General features: G+C 39.7%; 1 protein-coding gene across 1 annotated transcript in view; it reads left to right on the plus strand.

Moving 5' to 3' along the window:
• Positions 1-27024, plus strand: part of Nebl (nebulette) — a 319353-nt gene that overhangs the window by 112216 nt on the left and 180113 nt on the right. Inside the window, exon 3 of the mRNA XM_013014764.1 lies at positions 8509-8593. Coding sequence (XP_012870218.1) covers positions 8509-8593 — 85 coding nt within the window. The remainder of the gene's footprint in view (positions 1-8508; positions 8594-27024) is intronic.

Below are 27024 nucleotides of genomic sequence, written 5' to 3' on the forward strand. Positions count from 1 at the left end.
AGGGGGGTTAAACTGAGGGCTTTGAGTTTTCTAGGCTGACACTATACCACTAGAACCCCACCCCATGTCTGTTGTCTTTCATGTTGTTGGTTTTTTTTTTTTTTCCTTAGCTAAAGTCTTGTACTGTTGTCCTGGCCAGCATCAGGCCAAGATCCTTCTGCTTATGACTCCTCCTCACTAGCTGGGATTGCGGGAATGTACCACTATGCTCAGCAGGAATTTTTTTCAAGGGGGGAAAAACACTTGGAGTTTTTTTTTATTTTTCATTCTCTCATGCAATAGGCTATTTTTCTTAAAGTAGCAGTGTTTCAGGGAGGAGGAATGGGCAGTTTACGTATCCTTTGGGGAAAGGAAATGGAACAAAGATGGTATCCTAGGTACACATGCATTCCTCCTTTGAACAAGTGCAGAAAAACCTGCAGCTTGCATTTGGGGATTTAGGCTGTCTACTAACTTTAGTAGACAGTAGAAAGGATGAGCAGAGGCAGGAGAGTGTTTGCAAGGCCAGTCCCTGGCTGTTCTCCATTCTCACTGCGGCAGTTTTCTGCCGCACTAGATGAGCTCTTCCTTAAACAAATCTGTAAAGAGTTTCATTTTTTTTAGAGCACATGGCTCCACAGCCGTGTAAATCCATCAGTTTGTATTTCTGCCTTGAGGTTGCTTATTATCATAAGCTCCCTGGGTCCCTGTCATCCTGTGTGGCACAGGGGCAGTTTTGGTCCAGCCTCTGTGACTCTGCCATCTTGCTGAGTCTGTTTTAGTTGTTTCCGGTGCCAGTGTTGACCTCTCTGTGCTCAGCTCAAGGCCCCTGGACCTCAGCTCTTCCTGCTTTCTCATGGTTAGCATGGGGTGCTCCATCCTGTCTGATTTAGCCTGGCTCTCCCTCTCCCTTTGCCTGTCCCCTTCCACCTCCTGGCCCACCCCAAGTCCACAGAATAATCTTTTCTCGGTACATCTGAGTGGTACAAGCACCCTCGGCAAAGCTCCACCCAGTGATGTAGGAGCAATGTCAGTGTCACACAGAGAGAAAAATCTTCTTATTTTTTTTCCTTTAAAATTTTTATGTTTATTTTTTATTATCTTTAAGTAGTTGTACAAATGAGCTGCCATTTAACAAGCCGTTTACGAATACAATGAATCTTCATCAATGATACCCCTGCTTCTCTATTTATGTCTGTTGTCATTCTACACTGAGTTTCCCCCCCTCCTTCCCCCTACTCTCCCGCATAGAGCTGTGAGAGACAGGCATTGGCCCAGCCTGGTTCACACTGGCCATTTCCCTAGTGGCTCCTGGGAATCATTTGCTCCCATCAGTCTTGAACCCTTTTTAACTGGCCAGTGTCAGTATTAGGGTTCATGTAGTTTGAATGCTATTCCTGTCCAGAGACAGAATTAATACAATCATAGGTTCTGTATTTTGCTTATTGCTTATCTTTACTCATTTTGTGTCTACTGGCTTGACCTAGTAATAACCAGGAGAAGGGTATAGTTGTCTCTTTATTGGAGTTGTGCTGGTTTCCCGCTCTATCAATTTTATATTTTTCTTTGTCTTACAGACATATACACATGCTTGGGATTTTTCTGAGGTGAATACTAGCTATATTTACAGTTAGAATAGTACTTTTATTGGTGAATTAAACCTTGTCAATATGCAAGATCTCGATTGGTGTGTGTGTGTGTGTGTGTATGCATATGTGCACACACACGTGTGCAAGTCCTAGGGCTTAAACTCAGGGCATGAGGTTATTTTGCTCAAGGCTAGTGCTCTGCACTTGAGCCAGAGCTCTCTCTTCTCTCTCTCTCTCTCTCTCTCTCTCTCTCTCTTTCTTCTCCCTCCCTTCCTCCCTCTCTCTTTCTTTCTTTCTTTCTGCTTGTCAGTTGTAGGGCTTGAACTCAAGGACTAAGCACTGTCCCTGAGCTTTTCTATTCAAGTCTAGAGCTCTTCAATTTTGAGCCGCAGCTCTACTTCCAGTTTTCTGATGCTTAATTGGAAATAAGAGTCTCACAGACTCCTGCCTGAACTGGCTTTGAATCATGATTCTCAGATCTCAGCTTCCTGAATAGCTCGGATTTATAAGCATGAGCCACCGGAGCCCAGCTGTGTCTCTGCTCTTACTATTCTTTAATACTTGAAAAGTATTTTGACTCATTAGTGTACCTATTTCATGGTAGAATTAAAATCATATGGAAGTTGAGGTCTTTAGCTCATAGATATTGTCTATTTCCATTTTTTGATTATTGAATCATTATCCTGTTTATTCTGTGCTACTTTTTCTTTCTGTTCACATTCCTTTTTTATTGTGTTGGATAGATATTTGGTCTTTTTCAAGAAGTTGTATTTTTTCTCCTTTCATAGGATTTGAGTTTATGTAGGCTTTTCCCATACTTTATGCTTATCCTTAAAATTTTATTACACCTATTAAGCAAAGTCTGAACTTTAATAATATCCTAAGCTTTCTCATGAAGGACCATATAATATTTCAATTTTCACATACTGTCTCAAATGGTGGTGCAGTACTTATGTTTTATCTTGATAAACTTCATTGTTGACATTGTTATTTTCCCATACATTCTTATACATACTTAGATTTTTTTTGGTTACCATTCCTTTTTGGCAGTTTAAGTTGTCCTTTTGCAATAGTTTCCTTTCTTCCTATAGTACTTCCTTTTAAGTAGCCTCTTAGAAGATATGATGGTTAGAATCTCTCTCTCCAAGTTTATTTAGAAAATGTTTTAGTTTTACTCTCTAAAGGTCATTTTGAGTGATGTGAATCAATCATGGTTGCTATAAAATGGATTTGGGAGAAATATTCACAATTATATTTAAGCCTCTGTCATCTCTACACATACAGAACAGTTGCAATCTTAGTTCTTGGGTGAAATTTCTTTCTGGACTAAACCAATCAGACTGCAAATGACATCCAAGCTTGAGTCATTGGTCCTCCTCTTGCTCAGAGAGACACATCGAAAAGATAGTTTAGTAAGTCAGAAGTTTTTTTGTTTTTTTTTTAAAACATTCTTAAGAAATAAAGTTACATTTTCTGGAAAAAGCAGATAGTTTATTTTATTTTATTTTTTTTTTTTTTTTTTTTTGCCAGTTGTGGGCCTGAACTCTGGGCCTGGGCACTGTCCCTCAGCTCATCAGCTCAAGGCTAGCGCTCTACCACTTGAGCCACAGCACCACTTCCGGGTTTTTTCTTTTTGCTTATGTGGTGCTGAGGAATCGAACCCAGGGCCTCCTGCATGCAAGGCAAGCACTCTACCACTGAGCCACCTTCCCAGCCCAGATAGTTTATTTTAAAAAATGTGAAGGTATTTCCTCTTTCATGAGTGATACCTGGGGCACTCAGCAGCCTGTATTGGTGTCCCTCAGCCCATCCCCAGTTTGCTCATCATGTGGCTTCATGGGATTGAGCATGTATGTGGAGGTGCTCAATCATGGCTGTGCTTTACTATTTGGAAAGCTTCCAGGGAAAGGCAGCAAAGGGGGAACAATGCACAAGACATGTCTAGGAGAAGCAAGGTGCAAGCTTCTAGTTACAAGGCAGGTGTTTAGAATCTTGATGGGGTGAGTTGGGATGGTTTATCTCGATTGCAAGCTGGATTGTATTGACAGAGGCCTAGGAGATTAGGAAAGCACACCTCTGGGGGAGTCTGTGAAGCATGGGGATGACGAAGGGGAAGATGTGTCCCAAATGTGGGCAGCTCTGTCCCTTAGGCTAGAGTCCTGAGGGAGTAGAAGGGAAACAGGAGAAAGGCCACAAACACAGGTGTGCCTCCCTCCCTTCCTCCTTTTTTCTATTTTCTTCTCTCCCTCCTTCCCTCTTTCTCTTCCTCTTTCCTTCCCTCCGTCCCTCCTTCCCTTCCTCTCTTCCTCCTCCCTCTTTACCTCCCTCCTTTCTCTCTTTCCTTCTTGGTTGCTGGAGGCTGTTATGCTGAGAAACCCCCTACATCGTAATAGATGGAGACCTCTGAAACCGTGAGCTTAACGAATCATTTCTTCTGGTTTGTCTCAGGTATTTTTTCATAAAACTGAAAGTCTGACTGACATACATACCAAATATTGTCAACCAGGAAGCTCTAGAAACTCAATGCCTACAGGGTTTGGAGGCCCAGATACCCATAAGAAAGGCTGGTGTTTATCTGTTAGCACAAACTGTAGTGGTGAGTGGTTATTGATTAATGGTGGTGAAAGCCCTCCCTGAATAGAACTTCCCAGACCTCAGCTAAGGGCTGACATGGGAAGCAAGGTTGGCACAGGGGCCAGCTGTATTAGCTCTTTCTGCACTGGGTCCACAGGAAATCTTGATTTAGCAATACATTCTTTGGCAGCTGCCGTCTGCTTTCGGAGGGTAATTGGCAAGCCTCTCTGAGTTTCAGCCACAGCATCGTCAAATAAAATAAAACAAATACTATCACACATATCGTAATTATGTATGAAAATGACATGAGGAATCTCAGTGAAAGCTATTGGTCAATAGGGAGGATGAGGGACAGGGAAAGAGAAAGCAATAGAGAGGGTTGTTTTGATTAAAATACAATGTATGAGTATCTGAAATACTATGGTAAAAATCCTCGGTACATTTAATACACACTAAGAAGAATGACAGAAACATGGGAATGGTGGGAGGGTGACTGGAGAGAATGAATGAGTCTGAACATGATCAGAGTACTTTATTTGTAGATATAAAAGTAGAACAGTGTACCTGTTGAAATTATTTTAGAAATAGTGAGAAAGGAATAGAGAAGATACCCTCTTTTCTGAAGATCTCTAATCATAGACATTTATTTTTAGGGAGACCTCTATTTCACTGTCTAGTTTGTTCATCTGAGTTAGAAGAAGTTGTGAAGAAAAGACAACTTAAGCTTCTGTGAGAAATTATATTTTGACAGTCTAATGGTTGTGATAAAACCCCCCACAAAACTATAATATGTCCAGCCATGGTGGCTCACCCTTAAAATGCTTGGCAGTCAGATGGATGGGGTAGAGGACATCAATCCAAAGCCAGCCTTCACAAAACTCCAAGACCCGATCTTAAAAACAAACTACACAAGCAAAAAAAAATGACTAGGAGTATGGTTCCAATGGGTAGTGTTTGAAATCCTGAGTTCAATCCTCAGTACTGTAAAAACAAAACAAAAACAAAACCAACCCTCCCGCAAGTCACCCCAACTCCATAATGATCCTGTGTGGGAGCCCAGCCCTCTGAATTTTGAAAACTTTGAAATCACCACTTCTTTATATTGTAATTTGATAGAATCTATTAAGATGGCTCTAGATTATTAAAAAATATAAATTAGATTTGTATATGCTCTGAGAAGGCAGGAAAATTATATAAGGGTGGGTTTGTTTGTTTGTTTGTTTTGGTGCCAGTACTGGGGCCTGAACTTCAGGCCTGGGTACTGACCCTGAGCTCTTTTGTGCAAGGCTATCATTCCACCATTTGAGCCATAGCTCCACTTCTGGCTTTTTGTGGTTATAGATAAGAGTCTAATGGACTTTTCCTGCCTGGGCTGTCTTCAAACCTCAGTTTTCAGATCTCAGCCTCCTGAGTAGCGAGGATTACAGGTGTGAGCCACTGGTGTCTGACTTGATGTAAAGGTTTTTGAAAAAGTTTAATTAAAATAGCTTTAAAAAAAGAGCCCAAAGAGTTCCAGATCCATTTTTTTCTTTCAAATATTTATTTTCCTAATTAAAAAGATTAATGTAAATATTTTTTTATTGTGAAAATACCGTACAGAGGAGTAACAATTACATGGGCAAGATAACGAGTTCATTTCTTATCAAGCATTGCTGCCTCCTCCTTCTTTCCCCTTCCCATCCCTTCCCATCCTCCCCCCACCTCCCCCCACCTCATCTCCACTCCTCCCCCTGCACCAAAGTTGTCAAGTTCGTTTGTTTTTCGACATAACGACTTGTACATCTCATAGATCCATCTGAGTTACCTGGAACATTGCCTCTTATGGGACAGGAAATTCTTGAAGGATGGCAGAAAAATGCTGCACGCATATATATATTTTTCTAGCCATCCAGTTTACTCCAAGGGGGCTGCAAGATACTTAGTCTTTTATTTCTGAAAGGTTAAAATATATCGGCTAGGCTTTCCAGAGTTTATTTGTGCTAACGAAAGATACTCCCTAGACCTTTTCATGGGAAGCCAGGGACAGGGATGGTGAAAAGAACCTTCTATCAGGAAAGGAGAGCTTGAGATGGAGGAGATGTGTGAGAAACCACAGGATGAGATAGGGAGACAGCAAACAGGAGAGGAGCCAGGGAAAAGAAACAGGGAGGATGTTCTCCGAGGCCTTTAAGGTGATAAGAATTCTATCAGCTAGCTGTGTCTCCAGGGTGCCAGCCGGCTGTGGGAAGTCATAGAGAGGATTGCAGCTATGAACTCATGTTGGGGATGTCCATAAATAAGAAAAAGATACCTCTTCATCACCAGGAAGAACATCTTTGAACATGAGAAGCCACCATGTGTTATGCATGTTCTGACAATATGTTATATAACATGGTAAAGCATTATTGCAGTCCTCTGTCAGCTCTTTGGCTTCGGCTAATTTTATCTTCCCCCTTCTCTCTTTTTCCATTTTTGCTGTCTGCAAATATTTATTTATTATATTTATTTTTTACTTGACACATAGTAATTGTACATAGTTATATGACACAGTACATATACAAAGTGTGCAATGATCACATTGGGATGATTAGCTTATATCTATTAATTACCTCAGATGTATAGCATTGCTTTTTGTGTTGGGAACATTCAAAATCTTCTCTACTAGCTATTTTGAAGTATTCATTTAATGATTGCCCGTAGTGCAATAATTACTGTGCTCCAGAACAATAGAATTCAGTCCATCTATCCTGCTACCCCCTCCTATCACCCCCAACTCCCCATTCTCCTTTTCTATCCATTTCCCAGCCTCTCCTTTTGTGCAGACTTTTACTGAGAGCAGTACACCGGTAGGGCTGGAGAATTTTTTCTGACAAGAGACAAGAAAACCTGTTCATATTGCCGCAGAACTTTCATTGTACTGTGAGACAGAAAGAGGTGCTATTCAGAAGAGACAAATGAGTATGTTAAGCATTATAAATAGGAGAAAGGAAGTATATCCTGAGTCCAATCCTATGTAAAGTTGAGAGACTAGAAAAACTTTCTGGAGAGGGTTACATTTAGGGTTAGGTCTGAACGATGAACACAATTGCCCAGGGGTGAGAAGGGGGATGGTATTCCAATGAAGGAGAAGAATATTTCTGGGAAAGTTGAAAAGGAAAAGGTAAAAAAGGAAATGAAGTAGTCCCCCATGGTTAGCATGATCATGAGTGGGAATTCTGTAGAGGCATGAGCATAGAGACTGCGGAAAGCCTTTGCAAATACTCAGGGAATATTACTCATTTTGAATTTGGGAACTTTTATTTGGAAATTCAGATCAGAAAAGGAAGACCAGAAAGTATCATAGAATAAATGTGGCTTAAAATTAAAAATGCTAACTATTTCTGAGATATATTTTAGCAGATGAATTGGTGATTGATTGATTGATGTGACTTGGTTACTTGATGACTTGGTCATTGAATAACTTGGTTACCAGGGTACAAATGAATACATGAGGAGGAATTTGTTGTAGATTGATGGATGGTTGAGTTTCAGACTGATGGAGTTTGTGATGGGTATGTGATATACAAGCGAAAATGGATTTCTTCAGATTCTGAGGAAATCAACATGTAGATAGAAGTTTCCCGAAGTTGCAGGAATGTGTGAGAGCCTGGTTGATGATGCAGACTGAGAAGAAAGCCCATGTTAGGACCCTTGAGATGGGAGTGAGCCAATGAAAAGGCCTAAAGGAGGTAAAGAAGGAAAAACTAGAGTCAAACCAAGCTGGAACTGGTTGATACTGTGGATCTGAGAAAGAGGACATGCCATATGGAGGGAAGGCTGAGCAAGAGGACTGAAAGGTGCTTGTTAGATCTGTCCACAGGAATTACTATGACTTTGGGGAGAAAAACTTCTGTAAATAAACTTGAGCCAGACAAAGAATCCAAGAGAGAATAGCAGAGGATAGTGAAGTTAGGCTCTTTTTAAGGTTTGTCTGTAAGACAGAACTATGGCTTACATGCTGGAGTAGTGGGCAGGGTGAAGGCAGGAATGGTAAAAGTAGAAGAACTTTAAGCGTGTCCCTAATAGATAAAGAAGCCATAGTTGAAGTTTTTGGAGTGGGGAAAATGGAGTAACTGGTCATGAGGACAGGATAGAACCTACAATAATGTGTGTGTGTATGTGTGTGTGTGTGTGTGTGTGTGTGTGTGTGAGAGAGAGAGAGAGAGAGAGAGAAAGAAAGAGACAGAGACAGAGAGAGAGACAGAAATAGAGAGAGATTGGACTTTAGCCACAAGATAGGGAACCTCTTCCATAGTGACAGAAAACAAAGGATGAAACAACTGATTTATAAAGCATCATTTTGTACCACAATATTTAAATTATCTTCTTTAATTTTTTTTCCCCACAGACATTACCCAAAGCAGTCCTTCACCACAGTGGCAGATACACCTGAAAATCTTCGCCTGAAGCAGCAAAGTGAACTGCAGAGTCAGGTAATTTCTAAAAGGCCTATTTGATTGCATTGGTCCTAATGATTTTTTGTTTTTACAGGGTCATTCTTCTGAGTTCTTTTTTGGTCAGTTTGAGGGGCTTAAACTCAGTGCCTGGGTGCTGTCTCTAAGCCTTTTTGCTCAAGGCTAGTGCTGTACTACTTTGAGTCATAGCGCCACTTCTGGTTTTCTGGTGGTTAATTGAAGATAAGAGTCTCAGACTTTCTTGCCTGGGCTGGCTTTGAACCCTGATCCTCAGATCTCAGCCCCCTGAATAGCTAGGATTACAGGCCTGAGCCACAGGAGACCAGCCTGAGGTGTTTTTTTTTTTGTCATTGTATTTTTTGTTATGGTCACCAGTCAACATAGAGACCAACACTAAGCCCTTTTGACCCTCCTGGGTGAAGGTACTAAAATCTGTACTGTTCCTAGTTTTGTATCGTTCGGATTATTCTTGGTTCTTTTATTCACAGGAGATTAGGACAAGTAAAGGAGTTCTGGTCAGAGTAAATGTTTCCCAACAATATCAGTTTATTTGGCCTTAAATATTTAAAAACATTTTGTAAATAGTTTTTCCACACACTGCATATGTGGGGGAAACACAAGGTGTTAACTTGACCCAGTTGCATTGCGTGTGAGGCTAACACCCTGTCTGTGTATCTCGCACCAGCTATGAGCTTTGTTTTCATCCTGTCACTTTATTCATATTTTTTCATATGTCACATTGACAGCATGAGCAAAGATTAGAGCGCCACAATTGGCTCCCAGTCAACCATTTTGGATGCCAACTTGCCTTCAATATGGTGAAGTGCACCCACTATGAGTAGGATTTTAAATGGCAGAGTTTTCTACAGGGACACCTAGTCTTGGCATAAAACACTTTGAAGGAGATGACTTTGCCTGACACATTGCAAGAATATGCTGAACAATAGATATTGCAGGTCAGTGGTCAGCTTTCTCCACCAAGGAGGGTAGAAGGAAGGCTATTGGTCCTGTCAGCTGTTTATTAGTTGTGGTGACCTTTGCTCCATTGCCCTGATTTTCTGTGCATTTGTAGAGTGAGTCTCTGTTACCTGCCAGTATAAATGTGACTGTCAGTATCAAATGAAGTAGGTAAATATGAAAGCATTTATGATGATGATGATGAAAGCTTGTGGTGATGATGACAATGGTTCTTAAGAATTGTGATGTCAAGGGAGAAAAGAGCTGTATTTGTAAAGGGAAGGGATGTCTGGCTAGCAGACTTTAAAATCATTCAGGAGCTCCTCCTGAGTTTATTCTTCACAGAGTTCTTGTGAGCGTTCTGTCACTTGGAGTGAAATTATCTCCATAGTGGATGATGTATCACAGGGGAGATTCTGAGTCCCTGTTTCTCTCTGTGAAACTTGGCAGCTACTTCATCCATTTCATTAAAGGAAGCAAGACTCAAAGTAGAATCTATTGTTGCCTAACATGATGAAGACCTTGCTGGAGGCTGATATTTGTGTAAAATGCCAAATCTGTATGTGTGTGTGTGTGTGTGTGTGTGTGTGTGTGTGTGTGTGTGTGTGTGTGTGTGTGTCTGTCTGTCTGTGAGAGAGAGGGGGAGTGGAGAATAAGGTACCTTCCAGAGATCAAAGTTAGTGTTTGTATCAGCTTCTTTCTCTACCATCAAGGCTCCGTGAAAATCCTATCTGTAGATTGAAGCATCATGCAGTCCAGTTCATCTCATTCTTTTCCTTTCAGAATTGCCAGTTAAGGTTAGTGACTTGCCTGTATTAGTCCTCTGTTCTTGCATAGTAAGTTGGTAAGCTCAGTGATGAGAGGATTAACTAACTATAAATTACTTCCAAAGTACCACGGTGTGACATAAACAGAAATATTTGATTACTTGACTTAGTTCTGTTTTCTAATAGGCTTAAAGTACATCCCCCATAGTTTTCTGAGTAACAGTAACTTGATCACAAGAGATGCATGTTGGGATTGCAAAGACTGGAGCCCAGCCTTCAAACCCTAGGTGGGATGAACAAGCAGAGATGTTCTTGCCAGCTTCTGTAACAATATCTCTGGATAGCACCTAATGTTTTGAACTAATGGCTTCAAACATTAAAAGAAAGCAACAACAACAAAAAGTCTAGGAAAGGTGTGCAAGCAAACTGTTGTAGTATAGGATTGGCATGGGATGCTGAATGGAAGGCTAATAGAATGAAGCCATTCCTTTTTTTCCATTCCTGTAAGAATATTTCCTTTTTTTTTTGCAGAAATATGGAGAGCTATCTTTCCTAATGGTAATACTCAGTAATAGCATCTGATCTAATTTTAGCCTGATAAATTCATTTGACTTTGCAACAGACCATTTCCTTCTGAGTTCTGATATCTGGGATTCTAGACAGCTCACTAGTTTGGGTGAACAAATCTGACTATTAATATTTTATGTGCTTGTTTTGGTAATTGGTGATGCTACATGAATCAGATAGATTCATATCTCCAAGTATTCAACTTTTTCAATATTTTAGAATTGTTTGGTTAAAATTAGTTTCTTTTTCTTTTTCTTCATGAAGCTTATCAAATGAGAAAAAAATAGCAAGGAAACACTTTCAGTCCAATTAGGAAGCTATGTATAGTTACCTGCCATCATATATCTTCCTTTCTTTTCTTTTTCTCTTTTTTTTAATCTCCCCCACCTCATTTTGAGAGGGTGATAAATCCTGCCAGTATTTTGCCCATATACTCAGTCCTTTGGAGCTTTTATGGGACCTACAGGTTCCAGATTACTAATCTAAAAATGATATCAAGTATTGGAGACAAACAAGCACACCAGGAGTTAGCTTTTTCAAAACTGGTGTTAGACAGTAGCTTGCAGACATTCCCATCCACTTGGCCAGCCGCCGACTGCCGTGGACGTGGAGTGCCCTAGAACTTGGACTTCAAGAGGGAGAGAGGGAGGGAAGCTCTTTTATCATCTCTGGCTCTCTTTTTATCAGACATCACAGGGTGAACTTCTCCAAAGAAGTAACATCAATGGTGCTTACGAGCCACCAACTGGTTTGCACGGCCCATTCAACAGTGAGCAAAAGAGAAACTTTACTTGTAGTGGAATTAATAACATTGTAGTACACCTGGGCAGCCTGAGGGCTCTTATTACTTGCTTCGGGGCCAGCATCATGTCAAATATATATGTATATATGTGTGTGTATACATGTGTATGTGTGTATATATATGTATAGATGTGTGTGTAAAGATGTGTATGTGTATATATATATATATGTACACACATCTATACACACAGACACACACACAGACACACACACACACACACACACAGGTGTCCTGAAATCCAATGTCCTAACAAAACCAACTTTTTATAAGTTGGTTGCAAAACAACTCACTCTAGATGAAAAGCCTCTCTGGGGAAACTTTAATTTCCTTAGCTTATTTAATATTCTGATGTAGAAAACATTTATTTTTCTAGGCTATGTGGCACACAGTTTTCTATATTATTGTTACTATATTTAAGTAGTTGTACAAAGGAGTTGCCATCCAACAAAGCAGTTAATGAATGTCATGCGTCTTGATCTGTGTCATCTCTTTCCTCATTTTCCTTTTTGGAAGGGCAAGCTGAGATGTTTTGCATACTCTGGGAAAGGAATCTGCAGAGTTCCTATAGCTGTAGAAATGATTCTTCTAGTCAGAGCCCCCAAAGAACCTAGTGGAGCTGTGCAGCCGAGGAAGAATGAAGAGGGCCTGTCCCTCCTCCTCCTCCTCCTCCTCCTCTCACTCGCAGGGCCTTCGTTAACTCTGTAGGGCACAGCTTTGGCGAATACTGCTCAAAACAAGGACGAAATGTTAGCTTCCTCCCCGCTTGCTTGTTGTTTATGTGATGGATGGCCTAGCTGTTTGCCATCATGCTGAAAATAATAGGGATTGGGAACCCAATCTCTATTCTTAAATTGAGTGTGTAGTCTGAGTGCTGATAGGATGAAAGATTAAAGTGATTAGGATAGGATAAAAGTCATCTTGCCATCTTCCCGTCTTGTCTGCAATCTGCATTGGTTCTTTTTTCATCTTACAAGTTTCTGCAGGAACATAAAAGCAAGGGTCACAGGGAATGTGATATCTGCGGATGAGAAGGTAGCCTGACGTGTGTGTGTGTGTGTGTGTGTGTGTGTGCGTGCGCATGCAAATGAGGCTTGAACTCAGAGCCTGGGCACTGTCCCTAAGCTTTTCTTGCTTAAGGCTAGTGCTCTACCGCAAGGCTAGTGCTCTACCGCAAGGCTAGTGCTCTACCAAGGCTAGTGCTGAACCACAGCTCCACTTCTGTAATTTTAGTGGTTAATTAGAGATAAGAGTCTCTTGGACTTTCCTGCCTGGGCTGGTTTCAAACTTCAATCCTCAGATATCAGCCCCCTGAGTAGCTAGGCTTACAAGTGTGAGCCACCAGTCTCTGGCTGGCAGCATGATTTTTTTTTTAAATAAGGGACATAATAGTTAAGCACCTTCACGGCAGGAATGGAGACGTGTTTAATATTCACCTCTGGAGGTTCAAAAAGGTGGTGGTATGCATGCTTACCTTTCTCTAGCTTTCCCTGGGCATCTGTCTTTACCTCTTCATTTTATGTTCGTTCCATGTCTAGAAAGTTCTTTCTCAATTCTCTGTTATCTAACCAGCTAGTAAAACATACCAGTGGCAGTTACATGTGAAAAGGCATCCACTAGGTGCTGGGGGTAGCGCAGCAGTAGAAAGCTTCCTGGCATGCTCATGGCCCTAGGCTCAATCCCTGGTATGGGGGTGGTGGTGGTGGTAGGGATGGGAGCTCAAGGGCAAAATAGCAACAGCAGCAAGACCTACAGAAAGAGAGAGAGAGAAGGAGAGAGAGAGAGAGAGCAACCTATTTTACTATGACTTCAAGCACTCTCAGAGTTGGAGGCCTGGTATTTTTTGTGCAGGCAGATGTATCTTGGATCTGAGGGTGCTCTATTTTCCCTCCAGTTTTTCAGCTTAGCTGATTCTGCTCTTCACTGGATCCTTTCTATCCCTTTTCTCAACAGACTACTTCACGCTTCTAACCTTGAATAGTCTTAGTAGTTCCTGTGTTCTGTGGATCTTGGACAAGAAGCCTTTCATACTTGCTTTTAATTTTCTTTTCTCTTTGAACCTAATTTTGGCAGCCTTGTGTTGCATCTTTTTTTTTTTTCTATTTGGGGCTGTGTCTCATCCCACGTGAAGCATCTTGTAATTCTTGTAAGCTACAATGCATGCCTTCTTGTGGACATAGAGGTAAAAGTTCACAGGGAGAAGTTTTAGCATGCTTCTCTTCAAGGTTCTGAGGCTGGGAAAAGAATGGAAGATTGTATTTCACATTGAGGAAGGATAAATATGAAGAAGAACTTCAAAGGAGAAATATTAATTCACTTGATATGTCACATTTCTTTCAGGGAATGTGGCATGCTGCACAGATGTTAACTCTAACCTTTGAGATTTCTCTGTCCTCCACAATTTCCCATAAGCCAGATTCCCGCCCACCTCTCCCTAGTTTATTCCTGGATAAAATGATATAAGAGTCAAAGTGTCAATAGTAGGAGATAGGAAGACAGCCAAGATGTTTCAGCTTATAACATCATGACTAGGTTTTTGGAGCTTTTAATCACAAAGGCCTTGGTGTTTTAGTCTTTATTTTTCTGAAGTGACCTATCTCTTTTCCATCTGTTTCTAGTGTCCCAACAAATTTGGTTCCTTGATGCCCCCTGTGGCTAATCTTACCTCCCTTTTTATAGCTCCTGCTGGAGGGTGTGGTCGGTGTACTTTGGATGAGCAGGCCGAGATTAAGTAGATCCAAATCAGATAAGTGACCCTCAGAACAGGGATTTGAATGCACACGTGGCCCCTTGTACTTTGTGGGTCCTGCATCCATGCATTCAACTTACTGTGGGGAGAAAAATACTAAAAAATAAAGGAACATTGCATCTGTCCTGAACATGTTTTGTTTTCTCTCCTTGTCCTTAATCCCTGAGTAATTCAGTGTAACTACTATTTCCATTGGCATTTACATTATAGAGCTATTAAAAATGATCTAGAGATGATTTGTAGGATTGTGGGAGGACATGCATTGGTTAGATGCAAATAGCTACCCCATTCCGTCTCAGACTGTAGGACTCATAAAGGTGAGAGGGAGTAGGTTTAGAACGAATCCCCTGCAGATACTGTGGAATCCCATGTTCAGGAACCATGGACGTAACATCTGTAATGTGGAAAATATTTTAAAATATTAAATCAATGTGCTTTTCTTTCCCCTCTCTCATAAATCATGAAGAAAACAGGGAAATCAGAGACTGGAGCAATGACCTGTCTTTCCTCTTCTGGCTGAAGTCTCTAGAGAGTGAAGAAGAGGAGGCATATTAAGAGAGGGGAAGGGAAATGCCAAAGTAGAGAAGATCACACCCCCAGACACACTCGCGCTTGCTTTCTTTTGCACATCATGGCTTGTTATCTTCATTTCATTAGCAGCGTTCTTGGGGCCTCTGCAGTATGGTGGGTAGGGTGAAAACCTGAGTTGTTTTTTTTTTTTTGTTTGTTTGTTACCCTGATCTTTTCTATGGTGTGGGAGAGGGACGACTTTCCAGGGTGCCTCATTCAGGGATGTTGAAGTTGCATATTGGGCAGCATCCTGAGTATTGCTGCTGTAGGACTGGTATATCCCTTAAATAAACCAGTGGTGGGTTGTACAAGCAGGTGGTGGTGGTTAGAGAGTGCAGAGCACATAGCAAGGATCTTCCTGAGCCAAGAGAGGGCACCCAGGTGCTCAACAGTCACAGTCTTTAGCATAGTGCACCAACAGTGAGCTTGCTTAGAAGTAGGTACAAATGCCACCGAGGTCAGTGGAGTTAGGGGAGAGATGAGAGGATGTGGGTATGGGTCCAAGACTTTCCTGTTCCTTCCCAGGTTGCTAGGATCTTCGCTTGTCACTATGTACATCTAGTCATCATCCTGGAGAGGTTGTGGGAAACAGGAGAGAACACAAATTGACCCAAGTTGATTGAATAATCTCAGTGGGATGGATGGAACTACATTTAATTCCTCCCTCCTCATTGTGGCGGGAGGTTTGGGAGGGGTAGCAGAGCAGCCATAAGGTTATCTCAGTACATCGGGGATTGCTAACTGTACTACATACTTGGACTTTGTGTAGTGAAAGATAGCATTAGGCCAGCTGCCAGGAGATCAGATTTTTTTTAAACCTTTCTTCTATCTATGGGTACAACTTTGAGCACCATTGACCTTTCTCAGGACATAAAATAGGATTAGGATTGGATCAGATGATCCCTAAAGTGCTTTCTAGTTTTAATGATGTCTAATTTTAGTAGAAAAAAAATGCTTTGCATAACCACTATTCTTTTCCACTGAAAATAATAATAGTCAGATCTGTCATTTCATCTGGCCATTCCTCTAAAGGCTCATTCCCCAGACTGGTCTCAGTAGGGCTGAAGATCATGACTAGAAGATCCCTAAAGATCTGCAAGGGGGGGGAAGGAGAAAGATTGGGATTGGGGGGGAGGGGGGAGGCTGGGAAGGGATGTGAAGGGTAAACCAAAGGAGGAAGCTGCAATGCTTGGTAAGAAATGTACGCATTATCCTGCCCATGTAATTGTAACCCCTCTGTACAGTATCTTCACAAATAAAATTAAAAAAAAAGATCTGCAAAGGAGTTGACAGACAAATCAGTTACATGGTGGCAGGTGGCTCTAATTTTGGACAGCACAGGCCTGAAGAAGAAAGGTAACAAGGGTAATAGTGTCTGTTTACTGAGAAAAGAACTGGATGGAAGAACCCAGGGGGTATTCATAATCCTTAGGTTACACTCCTGTTAGTGCTGAGAGCTATTTTTATGGAGAAGAACTATTGGTCACAGCACAATGTAGCATGTGCCCTGTTAGTAACGAAAACATAGGTGCACATGCGACATTAGGAACCCTTTAAAGGCAAAGAGTTTTAGGTTAAAATGCATTTCCAAATTTTCACATAAACATTTCAGCTCAGAGCACATGGACTTTTCCCAGTTATCTCAATTGTTGAGGCTTTTATAACCTATATTGAAGTCATTTATGGCCTAGTGCATGACTCTTTAAATGCCTCATTAGATTCCTTTTGAATTTTCTGTGTTGTAAAAACCAGAGTAACTATACTTGTTAAGATACTTTTTGGAAATGTCTGAACTATGCTAGTTTGATTCTTTTATGCTTTCTCTTTTTTTAAAGTTTTTTTTTCTTGAATAGCTTTTGATTATGTGGTAGCTTTTGAATTTTGCAAGTTAGTCTCCACAGAGCTGGAGGTGTCGTTAAATGGTAGAACATATGCTTTGCATGTATGAGGCCCTTGTTTCAATTCCTGGATTATTAAGAAAAAGTCATTTTCTTTTCTTGACAGTGTTTTCCTTTTTCTTTAGTGCCCACTTTCACTTTCTAGAAGCAGTCAATTGTATTGAGGCCCACACTTGAGTTGACCCAATGACACCACACAGTAAGGAGATCCAGCACAAAACCTGTGCATCTCTGTCCAGCCTCTTGCTTTGCTTCTTCATATAGAGGAACTCCACTAAAGCAATTCCACATCATTAACCTAGTAGGCACATAAGGGGCCTGAGTATTTCTTAATACTCTTAATTAAGTAACTAATTAAGATGTTTAAATTAACGAATAAACGAATTAGAAACTGAAACATGACCGACTTCTCCTTTAACTAAGTGAAATTGCAGGGAACACATTCGATAGGTGGAGGAAAAATGCAAAAGCAGAGAGGGTCACCCCTCAGGTTATGGACCCCTGACATCCCTCACCTCAGCAACGAAGAGGGGCCTTTGTGTATGGTGGGCAGGGAGAAACCCAAGGGGCATTCCCAGTTCTTAGTCTCTTACATGGTATGGAAGGTGCTAGAAGGTCTAGTGTGCCTTATAGTGCTAAGGATGCTTATATTCTAAGGATGTTTGCTGGGAGCTTTCCAGGAAATAGCCCTGACAATTCCTAATAATTTATATTTGGAATGGAGGATGCTGCTCTGGAAACACTGTCTTGCTCTGACATCAGGCAGCAAGACCAAATTTTCCAGGCAACGCTGGAATCACCAAGGGCCTTTAGGAATAAGGATGGCTAGCATCACACATTAGAGCTGGTGAATTGGATGCTTTCTTCTCAAAAAGTACATATGTGTGTGCACTATTTATTATTATTGCTTATTATTATTTTGTGGTTCAGCATTGAACTCAGAGGTACTGCTGAGCCACACTCCCAGTCCTTTTGCTTTAGTTTATATTTCAAATAGGGTTTATGCTTTATCTGGGTTGGCCTTTGAGTGAAATCCTCCTACCTCTGACTACTGAGTAGCTACGATTACAGAGTGAGCCATGTTGCCAAATGAATTATTATTATTATCTTAGAAGTTACCTATCCTAATTATCACTTCACAAGCCTTGAAACTTTATTTGTAGCTTCCACTAATTAGAGAAAGATGTTACAACTGGAGTTCTAGTGGTGGTGGGGTCTTGTAAAGATGAAATTGGCTCAAAAAATTCTCTGGGAAAGATGCTATGTTAACTTCTCCTTTTTTTTTCTTTTGGCAGTACTGGGGTTTGAACTCAGAGCCTTGTACTTGTTGGCAGAAGCTCTACTCATGAGCCATGCCTCCAGCTCTGGGCTTCAATCTTTTTTGTTTTTCCTTTTTTTTAAAAAAAAAGGCTTCCATTGGGATAATCATATTGTATTCTGAAGTAAAGTCTTGACTTGAACGTTCAGAAAGAGTGGCTGTACCTTTTAAATGGAGTTTCTCTCATTATAAAATGTTCAAAGAGAATAATTAGAATTTTCTTTCCTCCTTCTCCTTCCCTGGCCCTCTGTCATCTTGTGATGAAAAGTCAGGATAATAGTAAATCAGAAATGAAGATGATAGAAATTGACTAACAACTAGGGCAGTTCTGGATCTCTTTTGATGGACACTCTGAGTATATTCTTACTTATGTAGAGTTGCTTTTATTGAAAAAGAATCTGATCTTTACCTATAATTTTTGTATGTGTGTGCCGGTCCTGGGGCTTGGACTCAGCCCTGGGCACTGCCCCTGAGCATTTTGCTCAAGGCTAGTGCCCTACCAGTTGAGCCACAGCTCTACTTGTGGCTTTTTGGTGATTACTTGCAGATAAGCATCTCATCGACTTTGTTGCATGGGCGGCCAAGGTTCTCAGCTCTCAGCCTTCTGAATAGCTAGGATTATAGGAATGGGCCATGGGTGGCCAGCTGTGACTATCTTAAAGTAAAATCAGCATCTTCAGTTGCTGAGTTGGCTTCTTAAGCACACATGCTTTTAGATCTTCACATAACTAAATATACTACATTACAAGTTCTTGACTTAAAGTGGTGAAGAATAATGAAGGCAAGAATCCTATCCTGCTTTTAATTAAATAAACAATCTTGAACTTTTAATACAGATTAAAAATTAATTCTGGAATGATTATAATGCTTATAAGCCATTAAAATGAAAACTAAGTAAATCCTAGTTGTATCTACTAGTGGACTGTCTTTTGAAATGGATTATTTGTGTCTGAATCCATATAATACCCTGGTATGTCCAATTTCTTTAGCTAGCACTTCCTTGAATGGGAGAACTGGGTAATTTCCAAGGCTTCGAAATGGTGTAATTAATGGTTTAATTTTAAATATTTTAAGTGGTTTAATTTAAAATATTTTTCTTTATATATGAATAACACAGATAACTCTTAAAGTATGTGTGTCTGTGTAAAATATACACTTAGCTAGCCATGCATATAATATACATCTGTTACATATGATATACATATATTTATGCACATATGGATATCTGCACTACTCATACATCAGTATAAAGATACTGTTAACTTGGAAAGGTAGCTAGCTGTTCAGAAAAATCTACAAGACTGAGAAAATATGGATGTCTTTGCTCTCTTGTTAAAGATTTTTCTCTTGTTAAGGAGATTTTGCTCTTGTTAAAGAGATTGTTCTCTGAGGTACAAGATCCCTATCAGATGAGCTTGCTTTGCATTTCCTGTATCTTTTTCAGTTCTCCCATGCATCTTAAGACAGATAAAATGGAAAACTACAACTGAAACAGTATTGTTTCTAGAAGTGTTGCAATGAGACCTTTAGTATAAGATTAGCACCTATTTCTGAGGACAGATATCCTTCCAATCTGCAAACATAAACTTAAAGAAGCTTTGCCAGTTTTAATGGGGCTTAGTTTTGGAGCATAATTTCTTAATTTTTGTTTTTCCCTTCTTGTGCTTGATATGGAACTCAGAACCTGGTTCAAGATAGACAAGCACTCTACCATTATGCTATATCCCCAGCCCTCATTTTTTATCCCCAGCCCTTGTTTTGTAGTTCAGGCTGTCCTTGAGCTCAAGATCCTCCTGCTGGTGTCTCTGAGTGCTGGGATTACAGTCATATGCCAACATACGCTGCTTAAGATTTTTTTCAATATCCATTTTTTGTCTCTGTCTTTTGTTTTAGATTTTGTGCTCAGAGCTAGTGCTCTTATTCATTTAATGGCTTAATATTCACTAGCCGTGCTAAGCAATTGTCAGGATTATAATATTCCATTTGATGATAGGGATGATCACTATGAAACAAAGGAGATAGAATGCAGAGTAGTTTCGAGAGTCTTGCAAGAATGAAGATTTAGACACTTTCCTGAGAGGTGGGAAGATGCCTATTTAATCTTTCTTGGTATTAACTACAAATAGAGGAAAACCATGACATTCTTGCTTTACCAGCAAAGAACTCTCACTGAAGGGCCCACCCACATTTCTGTAAAAATGCTTCAATTAGTTATAATCTACATTTATGGAGTGCCTTCCTCTGCTGGCACTGCCTGCCTGGGGCTGAGAGTGCGAGTGGAGAGAGCCAGTTGTTGTGGAAGAGCAATGGGAAGCTGGCTGACCCCTGACTTACATGTGTTCATTGCATCTTTTCAAGAGAGATGCTCAAAAATTCTATACTTTTTTCCCTCCTATACCTCATTTGGCTTTCCTTTTCATTCTCCATCCACATATTTCCCCATCTTTGGAAGGAAGCCAACATCAGCTCTCAGATTTGCTGAGAAAGACAATATGGACAAGAAACCATCCTTCACCTGGTTTGTTTCTCCCTCCCTCCTGCCCCCCCCCATTTTTTCTCTCCTAGAACCTGTGCCCCTTTGCTCACTATTTGTAGCACTTTCTCCTTCTTAAGATAATGTGAATCAAAAATGTTTGTATGTACAAGTAGTTATGTCGAAAACAAACTTTACAACTTTGGTGGGGGCGGGGAGGATGGGGGTAGGGCCGGGGGAAGGATGGGAAGGGGTGGGAAGGGGAAACAAAGGAGGAGGCTACAATGCTTGATAAGAAATGTACTCAATATCTTGCCCATGTAATTGTAACCCCTCTGTACAGTATTTTCACAATAAAAAAAAAAGAAAGGACTTGCTGATAAAAACTTTTTTTTAGGTAGTATCTTCTGCAAAATCAAATTATATCATCAACAGTAATCCAAGTCTCTTACAACAACTCTGTGGATCTATGGTTTCTAAAACTTTTTTGGGGTCAGGGACTACTTTGGTAATTTGATGAATGCTATGGCGCTTATCCGTTGAAAAAGGTAAAAAACAAATCCAACTTTAGAATATACTAGTGTATCATTAGAAAATAACTTCTAGACATCCAGGAAATGGTAAAGCCCTTTGGTAAGATCCCAGAGAGCTCCATATTTATGGGGAGTAATCAGGCCAGCCAATGAGAAGGCTGGAGAAGAAGAACTGTTGTCTCAGAAGCCTGGCACAGACGGACTGCAGGCACAAAAGGTTATGTATTCTCTGCCTTCTAAACACAATTTGTTTTACTCTGATTAGAATATTAACTGCTCTGGAAATGTGAAATATTACCGCTATTTAAGAAAAGCAGTCTATCAACAAATAATTGCAATACCAAAGTGCATATACTCTTGGATCCTGCAGTTTCATTCCTGGGGATATTTCCCAAGGAAACAAAATTATCAGCATAGACCATGCCTGTACATGCATCTCTATGACAGCCTTGCAAAAATCTGCAAGCAGCGTAGAAACAGGGAATGGTGGAACAATGAAGATCATTATATGAAAAATATCATGCCATCATTAAAAAAGAAGTAGAGCTACATCATTTGCCTTGGAGGGATGCCCATGTGTTGTTTAGTGAGATGCAGAAAATTGGAGATGACAGAAACATTTGTGTGTACTGCACCTGCAGGTTTGTATCTACATATACTTCTGATTACAAATGTAACTGTAGGAAGACAAATAAGGGCTAATGTATTGTAGGTTGTTAACATTGGTCTCCCAAGCTTAGACAAGGTGAGCAGAGCAAATAAAGGGGAAAAATAAAGACTGCAGTAATTAACAAAAAGTATGTGTATTAAGACATTACACATTTGTGTACACATGTGTACCAATATATATCACACATTACATAATATAATATATGGAACATATTTATGAATTATGTAATACATATTATATAATACTACATACTATGTATATAATGTCATATATCACAAATCACATATGATTAATGTATAACACATGATAAATAATGTATAACATACAACATATAACCATATATTTTATATATAGCATGTGTTATATATATATATGTATCCATAGCATATATAATATAAAATACACTATATACTATAAACTATAATATAATATATAATATAAATCATAACATATAATATTAACTATAATATAACCTAATATATGGTATAAACTATAATATTTATAAATATACATATTATACATATTTTGCGTTATACATGTTACATATTAGGGCTTGAAATCTTTTTTAAATCAATTAATTTTATTTGTTATTATTGTAAAGATGATGTACAGAGAGGTTACAGTTACATAAGTCATGTAAAGCGTACATTTCTTTTTGAACAATGTCACCCCTTCCCTTGCTCTCTCCCAGTTTTTCCCTCCTGTCCCCACCCTCAAGTTGTATAGTTCATTTTCAACATAGGATCTAGTTTCACTGCTGCATTTGTTCATCCTTTGTCCTACCATTTCTGTGGCCCCTTTACCCTCCCAAAGACAGATAATTGAACAAACAAGACAAAAGGAAATAAAAACTAAAACAGCAACAGCAACAACAAAACTGCTTGTTTCCACTTCCTGGAGTTCATTTCAATAAATGTTATTTTATATGGCAGGATGCACATCGCTATTGTGCCTATGTGATCCTCTCCTAAGAATATCTTCCTTTGTTCTCAGTGTGTGAAAGCCTAGAGACATGCATAATTTATCATTTATCAGTGTATTTTTTCTTTTACAATTTAGTGTATCTATTTGTAGATTTATAGGCACATTCTAGTTACTACAAATGAGGGAAACTGCAACCTTTGGGTTTGGCTTACTTCATTTGCTACAAATTTTTCCAAGTCTTAGCTATTCCTTATTTTTTATTTTTATTTTTGGGTCCGGTCACGGGGCCTGAACTCTGGGCCTGGGCACTGTCCCTCAGCTCTTCAGCTCAAGGCTAGTGCTCTACCACTTGAGCCACAGCACCACTTCCGGCTTTTTTCTTTTTGCTTATGTGGTGCTGAGGAATCGAACCCAGGGCCTCATGCGTGCAAGGCAAGCGCTCTACCACTGAGCCACCTTTTCAGCCCCTTAGCTATTCCTTATGAATGGTACAATTTCATTCTTTCTGATGGATGTTAAATTCCTTTCCTTGATCGATTTGTTCATTGAAGTGCATTTGGTTGATTCTGTATCTTGGCTATGGTAAAGAATGCTGCAATGAAAATGGTTGTGCTGGTAGCTTTAGTGTGGCATGGTTTGTTGTCTATTGTATAAATGCACAGGAGCAGAATTGCTGGATGATAGGGAACCTCTATGTTTAGTCTTTTGTTGTTGTTGGTCATGAGGCTTGAACTCAGGGCCTGAGTACTGTCCCTGAGCTTTTATGCTCAACATAGCACTTTATTACTACTTTGGACCATAGTACACTTCTAGTTTTCTGGTGGAAATTGGAGATAAGTCTCACAGACATTTCTGCCTGGGCTGTCTTTGAACCATGATCCTCAGACCTCAGCCTCCTGAATAGCTAGAATTATAGGCATGGGCCACTGGTGCTTGGCTAATTTTAGTCTTTTGAGGAACCTCCATACCGCTTTCCATAGTGGTTGCACAAGTTTGCATTCCTACCAACAGTGTAGTAGAATTCTTTTTGGCCACATCCCTACCAGCATTTATTATTGTTGGTTTTCTTGATATGGCCATTTTAACAGGGATGAGGTGGAATCTCAATGTTGTTTTGATTTGCATTTCTTTTATGGCCAGAGATGTTGAACATTTCTTCATGTGTCTATTGGCCAGTTTTATTTCTTGTGAGAAGTGTCTCTTAAGTCTTTAGCCCATTTATTAATCTGGTAGTTGTTTCTTTGAGAGTTTATTTTTGGGGGCTTTAATTTTTTTATTTATTGCAAATGTGATAAACAGGAGTGTTAGAGTTACATAAGTGCATAAGTAATGTAAGAGTATATTTCTTTTTGAACACTGATACCCCCTCCCTCATTTTCTCACCTTCCCTTCCCCTTCTCTTCTCCCTCTACATTGTAAACTTCATTTTGACCTCTAAGTATATTTTAGGCCCTTGAGTGATGCATAGATGGTAAAATCTTCTCCCATTCTATGGGATTTCTATTTATCTTGTTTGTTGCAGCCTTTGTTGTACAGAAACTCTTCAGTTGTTGTAATCCTATTTATCCAGTCATTCTATGATTTGGAACCTGAAATCTTCCTGCTGCTATTTCTCATAGTTTATTACTCTGAATCTACTCATTTTTTTTTTTAGCAAATGTTTATTGCCTTTTATGCCACACACAAAGTTCTGTGCCGGGCAATTTCCAGAGAATTAAAATGTAAGGGGTATGTTTGTGTGTATGTGTGTGTGTGAGCGCACATGTTGGAGAGTGTTTGATCTTGATATCTTTGTAAGGGCTGCATTGGAACTTCCTCTCATCAGTCTGTTCTTTTACCTGTTTATTTGCTTGTCTATATGTGTAAAATGGAGAGTTTAAAGTACTACTATCATCTCAGCAAGAACTAAGAATTTGTTTGGAGTGAAGGCTTCATTTTCCTTCTTTTGCCTCTACTAAATAACCCTCAATTTGCAAATTTCCCTACAGGGGTGCCCAAAGTCCTTGAGAGAACAATACAGAGAACATTTTAGGAAAAAAGAAACATGAGATATTTTCTATGGATCACGTGTCTCAGAATTGTGGTTCCCTGCTCACCAGCCATGTAGGTATAGTGAATATATTGAAATTGCCCATTCATGGGCTTGGGCCCCATACCTACTAAGAGTGTAGATCAGTAATTGATATTGTTACTGAGTGTCTCAGATAATTCTTGTGCATGTTGGTATTTGTGCAGCTTGGTATTTTTGTCCCAACTACTGTCCCTCTTTTTCCATATCATGGAAAATGTAGATACTTTTGCTATCTGATAGTCTAAGTCTTTCACAGTGCTGCTTCGAAAGATTAGCCCAGGCCTATGTGGTGGCATACTCAGGAGTCAAAGGCAGCTGTGGGATGACACTTACAATTTATAACATTGTTCAAGTTCCAAGCAAATTGAATGTAGGGAAGAGAAGGAATAATTTAGTTCAGCGTGAAGCACTTACTTATTCGATTCAGCAAGTACTTTTTTTTCTGTTACTGAAATTGATTCAGATTATTAATGATATTTTTATTTTAGAGGAGATCTTATAAGAGAAAACTTTTTTCAGTCAACATTATTGCCACCAAATAACAACCTCCTCCTAATTTAAAAAAATATAGGCCAGAAACTTAAAGGATTTAAAATATCAGCAATCTGATGCTCAAAATTTCAAATTTCTTTAATATGCCAGATCCAGCATAATGTAAATGTGCATACCTATATGAAAAGATTCATATCAGAATGTATTTTGTCTTTGTAACTATAGCAATAACAAAAATTTTACCCATGATATAACTTTTTTTAAAGAGGGGTGATTCTTGGTTCTTTGGACTGTTTTTGATTTGTTTATAAGTTGTATGTGCCTGTGCGCACACCAGTTCTGGGGCTTGAACTCAGGGCCTAGGCACTGTCTCTGAGCTTTTTCTTGTTTTATTACCTGAGCCACAGCTCTACTTTGGCCTGCTCAGGTTGACTTTGAATCATGATCCTCAGACCTCAGCCTTCTGAGTAGCTAAGATTACAGTTGTGAGCCACTGGTGCTAATCTGTTCATAAGTTTTACGAAACAAGAATGGCAAGTGCTGTTGTGTTCTTTTTTCATTCACATGTATATCTCTCTATCCATATTTATCTTTTTCATAAATTTGGCCAAGAAATTTAGAAAGTAAATTTTGGTATTTATCTAAAAATCTCAGAAGTAATGGAAGCAAAGGCCAATCCATATGAAAAACAGAATTTTGTGACTATTTTTCTATATTCCTCATGCAGTTGTACCTGTGTAGTTAGCAGCTTTCATCCTTTTCTGAAAGTTCTCATCTGAGAACCTTTTATCTCCTCAGCAGGATGTATACAACCTAAGTCCATGCAAGAAGCCCATGACATCATTCTTCAATCAATAATCATTGATTGAGAAGAGTTGATTTCATAGCTACGTTTTGGTACCTAGAGGGATTCAAAAGGGAAAAGTCATGATTTCTGTCTTTGAAGAATACTCTGGTTCAGAAAATAGTTCAAATGGGCATGTTATGACATGGTTCCATAACAAAAGGCCCTTTGGTAAATACTAGGAAAACCTGCTTTAAAAGGGGGATTAGAACTAGTGCGTGTAAGACTGGTGAGAATCAGGGATGAGGACAGAGTTGTTCAGCTCAGTTGTCAGGAGAGGAGACAACTGAACAGGCGTAAGACATGAGGGAGAAGACATGAGACTAATTCATAAAATTGTATCTATTGCAAAGGCTGCAGCTGGCTGGCATGCAAGGTCAGTCAGAGAGGCTCTGTTGCTATATCAGTCACTTTTCAACCATAATAAACAGGAAACCTAAGAGAGTGAGCATCTGAAGGGGAAAAGTTTATTTTGGCTTACAATTTTGGAAGTTTCAGTCTGTGATCACTTGGCCTTATTGCTTTGGGTCTATAGTAAGACAGTGGGAATGTGTGATCAAACACAGTCTTTTACATTGTCACGGGAAAGAGAAAAAGTAGGGGCACTTCATAGTCCCCTTCAGGACATTTTCTCAATGACAACTTCCTCCCAGTAGGGCCCACCTCTTCAAGATTCCAACACTTCCCAGTCCCCCCACACTGGGGGCCAAGCCTTCAGTACACAGGCCTTTTGGAAACTTTCAACATCCAACCTATGGTACCTGATGAGATTATCAGAATAAGGAAAACACTATGTCATGGGAAACTCTTGGTATAA

The sequence above is a fragment of the Dipodomys ordii genome, unplaced genomic scaffold (genome assembly GCF_000151885.1).
Source record: "Dipodomys ordii isolate 6190 unplaced genomic scaffold, Dord_2.0 Scaffold24, whole genome shotgun sequence".
Lineage (NCBI taxonomy): Eukaryota > Metazoa > Chordata > Mammalia > Rodentia > Heteromyidae > Dipodomys > Dipodomys ordii.